Below are 12,810 nucleotides of genomic sequence, written 5' to 3' on the forward strand. Positions count from 1 at the left end.
TCAAGAATTACAGCAAATGTAATTTCACTGCTCTTTTGTTAGTCTCAGCTTGCTCCACTTAGGATCAAGAAAACAAACCACCACCAAAGAAACAAATTTTTCAAAAAAAGCAAAACGGACTGGAAGCAGTATTATCTAAAGGCAAAAAGGAACCATTTGTTACTCACAACCCCAAATATTAGAACTGCTCAGTAAAGCAATCTATGTGCAACATTATTGTTCCATTATTGTCAGTTGCCCCAACAACTTCAGTAACTTTTAACCACTAAGTATAATTTTCCAATAGACAATAGTATTGTTGTCTTTGAACAGAAGATAGACTTTTTCCCAGTGACCTATAGAAACATTACATTTAAAACAGGTGGCAGCACCAAACCCTTCAAGAGGGAAAGAAGTCCCAGCACAGGCACTGTCATTCAGCACAGAGGAGGCAGTTTAGTGAACCAGCTGTGCACTTTGTTTAGTGTCTGATACATCAGGTATTATTTGCCACCATTTCACTAGTCCCATAGTTCTCTGCACAGCCAGAAGTGCAGCACGCCTGGCACCGGAGTCTGAACGTTACTGTCTCTGTACATGGGAGGGTGGAAGGAAAGACAGGCTGCAGCACCAAATGGAGCTGTGCCTCCAAATGGACACATGCAAAGATGCACTTCCCACCAGAATTCACAATGATAATCATTTCAGAAACATTGCCTTTGCAAGCATCCTCGTTCCTCTGTTCTAATTAGCTTAGATTTATTTCTAATACTCATGTTTTATGCAAGACCCTTCCCCATCTCCCAGTAGGGGCAGTTATGCTACACTGACTAGAAGGATGCTCTAGTAAGCAGACTGCAGTGGAAAGGATACTTGCAATTTTATCAATGCTACTTCAGCCACCGTTCTTCTCTAGCAAAAGAAGTCAAAGGAAAAGCAAATTCCTTTCTTCAGACTTCTGCCAACAAATACAGAATATACCGTATGCTGCTCTAGTATAATCCTATGGATATAATGGCATCCTGTGACTTCTACCTCATAAATTTATTTATTAACAAAAAGAATTGTCTTAGAAGCTTATCCGCCTAACAGAAACCTTGTTCTTACAAAGAACATTTAGCTGTGAGAAGAAGTCATTAGAGGTCAACAGTCTATTACAAACAATGGAAAAGCAAGTGTACTTACAGGGGCTGACATCTCTGTACCTATTTCTATTTTTGTTTCTGGGATGTTTGGCCACTTTGCATGGAAAATCACTGGCTTCATGCCTGATGTTCTGAAACAAACAAAAAAAATAATAAAGTCTTAGATATGAATCCATCTAATATCATCATACCATTGCTATTTTAAGACAAATACCCATTTGGCTTCACATCTTCACACGTGGGAGTTCTGGACAGAAAGCACTTTGGGCTTCAACTTAAGAATTGAGTTTAAATTTATCAGAATTGAATACTAACATTACTTGTGTGTTAAAATATTATTAGCTTACATAATAAAGTAGCAGAACATTTACCAGATGTTATGCCTTTACACTCCTGATGGAGCAGGGTCTCTGCCCCAAAGCACTTTCATGTAAGCTGCTTTGAGCAATTCTTTCCACTATCAATGAAACCATCAATTGTACTTCTAACTCGGCAGCAATTAAAAAACCTTCATTGTGATAGAAAAAAACCTTGTCTACCCTCCTTGGCATCAAACACACACATGGAGTGGTGACTTGTCCAAAGCTGCAAATGGCCAAAGTTATTTGTATCCAATTCATATGCTCAAATAAAACATATATATCATCACAAGCATATAATTAGGGTTTCTTTCAGGTTTTTTCAGATGCATGTAGTAGCTCAGCTACCTGAGAAATCTGCTGTCCTTGGATTTTAGTCCCAATTTGTAGAAACAGAACTTCACACTGTAAATAAATACTGCACAAATATGCAATTCTTAAAAATTATAGTACTAGGAACTTCTGGGTGAAGCTGTTAGATTTAACTGAAATGAATGAAAACTGAAAGAATGGATTTACTGTAAAACTGCTATTTCAATAGCATAATTAAGTTTAAGAAATCTTAAGAACACCATTGAGCACATACATGAAATGTGGCCCAGAGACCACTAAAAAAAAAAAAAAAATCATTAAAAACAAATTATTGAGCTAGATTCATCACCTTTCACTGGATGAAATTAATTTTGTTAAATACAGTCAACCAAATGAAGCAGAGTTTAATACTGATTATCTCTCCAGATACAGATATACTTGAGCCTGGTGTTCATCCACATCCAGCGTGAGCAGAGAACAGGTTTCTGTGCATTTGGGGGGCTGCTTGTGACATATTGATCACTCGCACAGAAAGCCTGGACGCTCCTCTATTAATAGTTTCAAATTAGCTCAGGCTCTGGTTCAAATTGTGTAGTTTCCCCACAACAGAGCAGGAGGATTTTATACCAGCTCAAAAATTTAATCCCTGAAATGAATCACATACAACACTGAAGATTTATTATTTTTGTTTAAAGTGGGCTATCTACTGCAGCTTATTAATTGTTCATCTTTTTCTACCCCATTATTCAGACACGTATCAATTTACACTAAATACTGCGCTTCAAGGAAGAGTTCTATTTTACATATACCTGCTCAAAATTAGTACAGTATTCTGAAATGGCTCCTGACTGAAATAAGCCCTGACATCAGCTGCTATCTTTTTATAACTTAACACATGGCTGCCAGTATTTCTGCTTATGAAGAATGCCGTCTGGAGAATATGATCTTGACTGCCACGGTCTTAATATCTCAAACATGAGGCAGCTAAAATGGATGTTTTCATAAATTTGTCCCTGACACTAGGTTGGTGACTTTGTATTTTGCAGGGGTTTATTTTTCTTCTGTACTGACTGTACAGGATTAACAAGAGACAAAAACAGGGAACTAGGAAAAATGGTTTTCTAGATCTGTAACCACATTTCCCACAGAGCCTACATGTTATTTTTTTTAAGTGTCAAAAAAACAACACAACAAAAGACAACACAACCACCCCACCACTTAATATTAAAAAAAAAAAAAAACAACCAAAAAACCCCCTAAAATCCAGCAAAATGCAAACCAAACTAAAAGACCCTTAAGTTATTTTTGCTGTAAATACTGGGTTAAATTAGCAGCAGTGTTAATCTACACTGTTTCCTTTCGCAGCATTAACAAGTTTGAAAAGAACTGTCCTCTCTTTTTTAAAAGGAAACAGATGAAATGCTTCATGACAGATATGGAACGATACAAAAGCCCTCTAATATAAAAATATTATACTTAAGCATATATGAGTATGTGCACATACACACTACCCCTAACCCTCGGAGAGTTCCACAGATTCAAATACCAATGTCACATATTTCAGGATCTGAAACCGGTAATTTATTGTTCAGGGAATAGAGAGCTGCCTACTACCTCGCTACCAAATATTAGATCTTTTTAAAGATGCTACGATGCCTAAAGGTACTGAAAGAATAAGGGAGTTCTAGGAGGTGCGTATCTCCCATAGGCACAGAGAAAATGAAAAGAAAGAAGTTACCCATGTACCTTCCAGAAACACAGACAATTTAAAAAGCATAATGTATTCCTGAAGCATATTTCAGGCAAAGGGGAAAAAAACTGGAGTGGGGTGGTAATAAAACGAGGGACCTAAATATGGCAACAGGCAAGCTGCTGCCATTATGAAAATCCAACCAGCATATAGCACTTCATTTCTGAATGTAATGAACACCAATAAAATAGAAAATCCTGGACAGCATGCCTGCCTGGACCTCAGCGGTCAAACCCATGTCTGAAAAGATGGGGCATACTCTTCTCAGCAATATGGGATAAAAGTGGTTTGATTGGGGTTTTGGTTTGGGTTTTTTTTTGGGGGGGGGGGGGGGTGGGGTGGGGGTGGCTATAGAAGTTGCTAGAAAATCTGAAGTAACAACAACAAAAATAATCTAAGATCACTTCTGGGATATGAAGCAGACTTTAGTGCAAATCTGGTGGCCTTCAGCAGAGATAATTATTGGAGGGAAACAATCTAGTGACAAGTTATATAAAATGGCCATGTTACGGGCTTTTTTTTCCATTCCTCAAAAACTTCGGTTATTGGCTATTGCAGGAGTCACACGACTACTGGTGCTCACCGCTGTTAGGGCGGTTTCAGAATATGTCAGTATTACAGGATCTCCACATTGGAGAAAGCAGACTCATTTAAAGCACGCAATTATCATGCTATGAGGAACTTGAAGCCAGTGATGTCACCAGAACTGAAGTTAGTGGATGGATACAGGGATTGACAAAGTTACGAAACACCTTCTTGAATCACAGTCATAGTCACACTGCAGAGATCCTGCCGTTTAAAAAGGAAGCTCGACATTTCATTTAAAAGGTCGTGCAATATAAAACTTTAAAGAGGAAGGGCTAGAACTGTAGTCAGTTTTCCAAAGTCAAATGCTTCTGGTTTTGAGCATGAGTCATTCCATACCACTCATCTCCTGGTGTTAAGTTCTGTGCCCTGTGCAAATACCCCCAAAAACTTCAGGGGTGGAAAGAGGAAGTCTGCTGAAGCACTCTTCTTCAAATGGAAAGTTCTTGTTGCTGTTAATTTGCAGTAGTGACTGGAATAAGAAGTTCTTTAGTGCTTTACGGGAGAAGGTTGCTCTCAGTTGCATGAATAGGTTCCACTTGGCGTGACAGCATCACGTTTCCTGCCACAAAGGACACAGAATGCAAGGGCGGATGGCTGTCTTGTTCAGAAAAAAGGGATCAGTCCCATGAATACAGCCCAACTTTCCAGTCTTACAGTTGCTCCATCAGCAGGAGGTGCTTGTGGTGGCTCTCAGCCCCTTGTCCCAAAGCCTGCTGTACCAGGATGCCTGACCCTTTCTCCCTTTCCCCTGCCAGAGGCCTCAGAGTAGTGAGTCACTCTGCAGCCCAGAGACCTCTCTTTCCATTCTTCTCAGCCTTCAGAAAATTACCCTCATTTCAGCCTCCTAACCCATAACTACCCTGGAGTCCCAGATTTCTCAAATTTCCCCCTTTGCTCAATAAGTATTTTCTGCAAGCTTCCCTACTTGCCCCAGCCTCTGGTACTCTGCACTACACTATGGTTGCCATACGTAAATCAGCACAGTAGCACATTCAGCTATACTTTCCCCATCTTGTTCAGACACCAACAGGAGACTAAGAGAGAGAAGATACACCCAAAAATCTTCAAATAAGAATTAGGTAAGATGACATGAATAGGCAATCATGACATCAGTCGTTCGAGCACAATGCAATGTTGCATAGATTTGCACGTCAGTATTTCCAGAAGAGAAACTGTATGTCCAGCCTAAAGGCCTTCAGATTCAGAGGCTCCTGGGGAACCTTGCAGCAGGCCTCAATCTGATCACACTATTTTATTACACTATAAACTCCAGAGTAGCTCAGACTAAGAGATAATGATATACTGTCATTTAACAGTTCTGTTCCTACGGGAAGCGGCAATTGCCAAGATCTTATCATGGGCTGCAGAAGTGCACAGTAATCTATCTGCTGAGGCACTCACACTAAGGAAAGCAATTCACAACAAGTATATAAAGACTTAAATAAAAAAGCAATTTCAGCTTAAGAGCTTAAAAAAAAAAAAAAAGAATGTTTCCTCTTAAAGCTGGCACTGAGAAAAAATGATGCCACTGCTGTAAAAAGTGGCAGAGTAAAAAACAAAAAGTTACTGTAAAGTCAAGTGAAAGCTGCTCTTTTCTGAAATGTCATTACAGGCTCATTTCAGAATGGAAACACCCCTACAAATATATGACATGGCAAAGACTCGTACAGAAGACCACAAGAAAAAAAGGGATTCAAGAAAAAAAAGGGATCCATAATAACCAGCTACTTTACAGAAATGGGAAAAGGTCTTCAGATTCAGTGTATACCAGAGCAAATTGAGTCATTGAGAAGCACTGAACTGACTCCTCAACAAAAGAACCTCACCAAGATCTAAAGCATACATGGATCAACTGCTCATTCAACCCACTTGGACAAGGAAGACTGCATTTCTTATCCTGTATTAAACTCTACATCAGGACATTTGGACAGGGACAAGAAACGAGGATGTAACTGGTAGGTAACAAGAAAGTCAGCTAAAGATCAATGAATAGACAATCGCATCAAATAACACTAATCTTAACTACAAGCTGCAAAATTTTAGCCAGATAAATGAAATAAATGTAGACTTTAATACCCTTAATAAAATATTTTATCTAGTCTCTCAGTTTTGCTTTCAAGTAAAATATGGTCGTAGTGATTTGCTTATTAATGTCCCTCAAAACAAGCCATGCTGAGCTTCTTCCTGAAGCCAAGTAGCAGGGGGACAGAGAGGGACAGGCTTGTTTAAAGTTCAACAACACTGTTACGCGAGTTTAAAAAAATAAATAAAAAAAAAATTTAAAAAATCACACACTTGCAACATGGTTTTCCTAGAAAGCCCCTTGCTAATTCAGCGCTATGTGGGCAATCTGGAACAGGTTGTAGCAAGGCAGCGTAAGCAGAGTTTCTGACACCAGTCAGCTGGTCGCAGGCACGGAAATAACCCCCCAGGAGAATGTAAACTGGGCACGAGTGTGTTATTAAATCATATCACCACTTACGAAAACCTACTCATTTTTTTCTGGGTCCACATTTACTGCAGCTAGCAAATATTATGGATTGTTTCTCACCACTGACTAGTTTCAACATGCCTAACTGTAGAAATTTAACAATTATTAAAGTAAATCCTGTAGTACTTTATTGTACCCACTCCGTCATGGTAGATAACCGAACGCTGTAAATGCTCAGTTAAATACTTGCACCCGAATGGTCCTAGAACTCGGGTATGTACTTCCAGAAGGGAGAAAGTCATAGACTTGTGTCATTTCCAAATCTTAAGAGTGTTGTATTTATTTTGCATGTGTTAAAAAGAAGACATTGCTGTAGAATAAATCATTGCAATTCTGCAGAACTCAGCTGTTCAGATCCTCCTATTCCTTCATTATCTGCCATAAGTGAAAACTGAGTTTTCAATTCTGATTTTTTTGAGGGTTGCAGCAGAGCCAGGGCGATCAAAGATTCTAAACTCTAATATTAGGTGAAAGAATTACATGAGACTTCTCAGATTTCAGTAAGTTCAAAATACAGTTTGTCCTTGAAATTTATGACCCATAACAGAAGAAGTTCAGAGTAGCTGGCAGGAACACTCTACTTCTGCTGTTTTGTAGCCATGTACTCGCTGCCAAAACAGGAAACAACTGAATGGAGGGTCAGCACAAGAAAACAACTCGAGTTCCCTTCTGCTTCGTGTTCATCTCTATTTTTCCTCCCAGATATTCAATCTGCTCTAGAAGCACATCTTAGACATTACTGGAAGGATAGAGACTTTTGAGAAGATGAAATGGCTTTTTCTTGACAGCTGTTGTGCAAAAGAAAAGCTTTGCTATCTGTTTCATCAAACAAAGTCAGTGCCAGGAAATAAACCACAGTCTCATTAAAGTGTCAAGAGGTTCTAACTCAGTTACTCTTCTCCTATAAGAAAAATAATCACTGAGATGAGATCCAGATCTTGATTTGCCCAAACATTAGAGGTCTCCAGATGGAGAGTTTTTGAGAGAAACCTCATCTCAAATAGACCGGTGCATCCGACAGCCCAGATATCTACATAAGTCCTAAAGGAATTTAGTCTGTGTAGCAAATCCAGACCTTAATTTGTTTGCAGTATGGGTTTTGTACGAGTTTAAAAATGTGTAATTCCTGGTCTGTTGGGTATTCCAGGCTTCATAAACTGACAACTGTGGTTATACACAGAGTCCTCCTTTCCTAGTTACCTAGTATTTTCATTCTGACATCTCACAAGCCACCTAACTGCATTATAGCTTTTACAGAGCTACCACCACATAAAAAACCCCCAACCAACAATGAGGTAAAGAGCATGTGTGCAGACTTTGCAGGGGAAGGGAGATTGGGGAGGAAAAAAAGACAAAAACTTTAAGTACTAGAAGGTGAGGGAGGGATGAGAAAAGCTGCTTCTCACACCTTTTCACAGCAAAACCAGATCACTGTGCTGCATAACGAAGATATTTTCTAGAGTTTAGACAATCTGCCAATGACAAGTTGCAAACTGGAAGCAAACAAGACAAGAGATGTCCTTGGAACCACTGCAGGCAGTTTACAGTTTCTCAAGGGGATCTCCGACATCATGCAACTGGAACCACGGAACGCCTTTTTATTTATACTCGGAATCCTCTACTATCTTTCAGAGACACTACAAGCAGTGTCAACCTCAGTTAATGTTAAGAAAGCAAGACTGTACTATTGCCCCAAATTCCTGCATAATCCATTATCACCATTTAATCTTAAAATAATTGAGCTCATCCAATTCAATAAATATATATGATAATAGAATTGTAGATGCTTGCTTTTGAGTGCCCCCTTTTCAGCAAGATTTACAATGGGATACAGCGAGTTTCAAGCTATCTGCATCGCCATCACTCCTTGCTCACTGTTTCATCATTTCTAGAGGTACACTGTTCACTTTCATGGTCATTAGTCACTAATATGTTAAAGTTTTACTGCTTTTTTTAAGATGTTTGGTTTGGTTTCAGTTTTTGTTTTTTTAAGTCATCAAGCAGCTCCCCACATTTCTCCCCTCAATTCCCTCAAAATTAGGCAAATATTTCCAAACACTCGCTAGACTTTCAAGTATTTAAATTCATGTACATAGGTCTCAGCAGCTCAGGTTAATATACCAATTTGAACATTGGTGTATTAACACCAATTAACATATATTTAAGTTCAGTATTAGAAGTTCTGTGTATAAACCCAGAAAACCTGACTCATTTATAAGGCTCAGTGTTCTGCACAGAAAAAAAATCCAGCCTTTTTCAAAGGTTTGAGATAATGTTTTGTTTAAACAATTTCAAGGATTGTGCTAGAACAAGGGCAGAAGCCTTCAGATGAAAGCTAATTAGCCTGGTTTGCACACTTAATACCACTAGTAACTGCTGGCACTCACGTATGAATTTCCAACTCGTAAAAAAAATTAGTATCTGTCTTATAGAAGTAATTTCTTTTGTAAAATTTAACAATAAAACTGACATTAAAACTTCCTAATAGCTGTCTAACAGCAGCCAATTGACACCGTATCTCTCAGTAACCAGAGTCCTATTTGCTAAAAGATAGTAGAAGGCAATGCCATGTTGACATGGTTTAATCTGTAACAGTTTTATCCAAAAACCCTTTGGCAGAAGAATCAAGTATTTTTTTATGTAGCAGGCATTTGATTAAGCTATGAAAACCCACTTCACCTTTAGTTACAATCAGTAAAATAAAATCTAGATTTTGCTCTGAATTTAACCAGGTAATTTGATGGATGAAAATCCCTACAGAGCACATGCATGCTCTACACATCTACTTCTCATCAAGTTAAGATGACTGGGCAACTAGAAGGACCTACAAAATGATCATCAAGGCACTTAGAAAATGTTTGGATTTGGTTAAATCTGGAGTCGTCAAGCAATTCTGATTGTCTTAGTATTTTCTCAATGAGTACATGATTTACAGTGAAGGAATACTTCATTCTCTCTATAAAGTTTTTGCACTTCAATGCACTAGAGCTCTAACATGGCCCTGCATTATTAATCTATGTAGTGCCTTAGCAGATGTTCTCTAAAAGAAAATCTTAAAGTAATCCATAGACACTACCAACATATTTAAATAATCATATCCCCTTTTCATTCTAAAACCACAATTCCACTCTAATTCATAAATTTCATAAAGTTTTATATGCTGCAGAATTAAAACTAAAAATCTGAAAATTAATTTCCCATTAAAAACAGAAGGAACAGACACAGGAGAAAAAAAAAAAAAGGTCTTGTTCATTCCTAAATCTTAACAGAAGAGAACTGAAGAGACAGAAGTAATAAAGTGAAGTATTATCCTTAAAGTTTTTCACTCTGTTTTAGGACCTTTCATCAGGTGATGGTTCTTTATCTGTCATGATTGACATATGGATAGCCTGTTCTTGGAGCTCTGAAAACAGGTTATTCTACCAGGCACTGGCTAACTTATTTTCAGAAGAAAAGGTACTGAAATTAAGGCAGGAAAATAGTGAGAATTCTTGTTCTGTATAAGCACAAACCAGTAGTGAACTTCATCACCATTACAGGAATTGCCCAGAATCATTCTTATTCAGTTTTAAATCTCACCTTTAAAAAAACCCACAACCTTCAAGAGTAAGAAAAAAGGCTTTATTATTTTCAGTCATTTCAAGTGATGTCTATAAAAAAAATAAATATCACTCATGCTTTGTTAATATCAGAAGTTTCACTTTGGGCAGAAATCAATATGCAGAAAGTGAATCAGTGGAGCCCAACTTCCTGTAAATTGATTTCAGTGCACTGAAACAAGCCCATTTAAAATCTTGAAGCAGAAGAATGTTCCTGTAAACGAACACAGGCACATTGTTCCATTTCATAACTTACCATCCTCGCCCTTCACACAGAAGGCATGTGTGATTTCTTCTACACAGGTACATGGCATCCAAGCGTGTGCTCTGGTGCAGAAACAAAAACTTGCTCATAATTTCACTGAATTTTTAGAGTTGGAAGGGACATAATTACACTCCTAATTTCTGTCAGCTGTATGAAAACAGTAGTAGAGCAATGAAAATCATTACCAGGCCCTGTCTGAAGCTGTCTTTTCCCCTCTTTTCCAGGGATCCACTCTGAAAAACTGTCTCCTTAATTTTGATAAATACAACAAAAAGTCACCTGTGGTTTACAGGTTGTAGGTTTATTTGTTTGTTGGGGTGGGTTGAGTGTTTTTACATCATGTCATTCCTAACAGAACTAGTTGCTAGCTTCTTGTCATGTATTTAAGACTCACAAGTGTTTTTTTCTTTTTTAAATAAAGATCCTTTAACTGGATTATTGTTTCAGAATTTAAATTTTGCCTGGAATCTGAATGACGCCAACGAAGTATTTTAGATCCAAATGTTTAGATCCAACATCCTGCAATCAGACCCACTTCCATCACTACCACCTCATCAGGCAATAGATTCAAGGTCTTATCAGTTAAAAGCTGAACACATCTTTACTGATTCTTATTTCCCCTTTTTGACCCCATGGGCATGCTGCCTGCTAAAAAGAATGTAAATTTTCAGAATATCTGTCATTTTTATTACTACTGTTTAAAAGGAATTTGAGAGGCTCCTAAAGTACTAGGTATTGTACCAATATAGAAGGACAATATATAATCTTCTGCCTAAAAAAAGACTCCAGGCAGTTGTTTAGTATTGGATCTATTATCACTATTTAAGGCCCTCTAAATCAGTTATGCAGACTATTAACATGCTCATCTAATGAACTGTGACAGGATTACTACAATTATCAAAGGACTCAGCACATCCAAACACAGAAAAAGTTCTGTGGTCTTGATAAGTAATATCACAGTTTCCAAGTCTGAAAGCAAGCAGCCTTGCTTATTTGAGGAGCTGAAGTTTGAGTCTTTCTACTAAGCCTCGATTAAGTTTTTTAAAAAGAGACTTCATTTTAGATTAAAACATATACATCACATTCACTGAACTACAAACGAAACTCGACTGTGGTATTTGTGTCCTTTCACCTTTTCCTGGAAAGTATGTTGACTAAAAGCCAAACAAACAGCACAGCACTTCAGCTGCTTAATAGACAACCAGACAGTCATTTCGCTCAGGCAAACATTTTAAAGAAACAAAATAAGATTACAAATGTTAGATTTTATTTTTTTTTTAAAGAAATGCCAACATTTGTGCATTATCAGCAGTTTAAACATACACCATTGCAGAACTACCATAACATTATTTCCAATTCTTTCGTAGATGACAGGAGATAAACACATCTAGACTGCAAACTGTTATCGTGAGAGTATTGGTCAAGTCCAGCATTCCCTCTCTGCAGTGATATATGCTCATCAATATCATGCAGAACTTCTTAAAATAACAGAACTGACAAAGAGAAAAGGGCAGGCTACAATTCCCAAGTGATCTTAATTTTGTCAAGGTCATTTTCAAGTTAAGATGTCATATGTGAGATAGAGATCGAATTATCTAGCACACAACACAACTTGAAATTACCAGAGAAAAGCAAAGTCAGCATCAGAACAACATTTTAGCAAGCCACTGCTCAGAATTTAAAAGATGCAGTTCCACCACACAGCACGTTTCCACAACATGGCCCAAACAAGCAGCTCACACCGTCACTTTCTGATGTATTTATGAAATTATCCATGAAAGCATAACACAAATCACAGCTTCCAAAGGGTGATTCCCCCGACACTTCAATTGGAATGATACATGGATCACATTCCCTCCCCCCAGGGAAAGGAAATGTTGCCGTGAAGCCAGAGTGCAGAACTTGACAGCACAGAGTAGGAGCCCACTCCTAGACCAGAGAGGCCTGTGCTGGGAAAGGATCTTAAGGAAAATGCCAAGGTGTTTATACAGCAGTCCCAAGACACCAACCACAAATAAGCTGGGAACACAACCTAACCGACTAATTAGCTTTCCCTTTTCTCCCTAATTGAAAATAATTAGGTAGCATCCATGAAGTATGAGGGATTTTACTTAGCAGTAAGGCCATGAAGTGGCCCTAAGGGACAGGTAAAGTATCTACAAAGCACACAGGACTTTAGCAACCCTTGTGATGTGGGTAACATTGCCATCTACTACAAAGTCATCATCTCTCCTAAATCCATCCTTTTGCCTATCCAGTAGGGATAAAAAAATTTATTGTCCAAGCTTTGGGGTATTTTCTAGTTCTAATCCTCAAGGCAAT

The 12,810-nt window shown here is 38.1% G+C and overlaps 1 protein-coding gene across 1 annotated transcript in view; it reads right to left on the reverse strand.

Moving 5' to 3' along the window:
• PTPN1 (protein tyrosine phosphatase non-receptor type 1) overlaps nucleotides 1–12,810 on the reverse strand; it is a 42,306-nt gene that overhangs the window by 12,343 nt on the left and 17,153 nt on the right. The window contains exon 2 of the mRNA XM_074157155.1: nucleotides 1,165–1,255. Within this exon, the coding sequence (XP_074013256.1) occupies nucleotides 1,165–1,255 (91 nt within the window). The remainder of the gene's footprint in view (nucleotides 1–1,164; nucleotides 1,256–12,810) is intronic.

Source organism: Numenius arquata, chromosome 12 (assembly GCF_964106895.1).
Source record: "Numenius arquata chromosome 12, bNumArq3.hap1.1, whole genome shotgun sequence".
Classification (NCBI taxonomy): Eukaryota; Metazoa; Chordata; class Aves; order Charadriiformes; family Scolopacidae; genus Numenius; species Numenius arquata.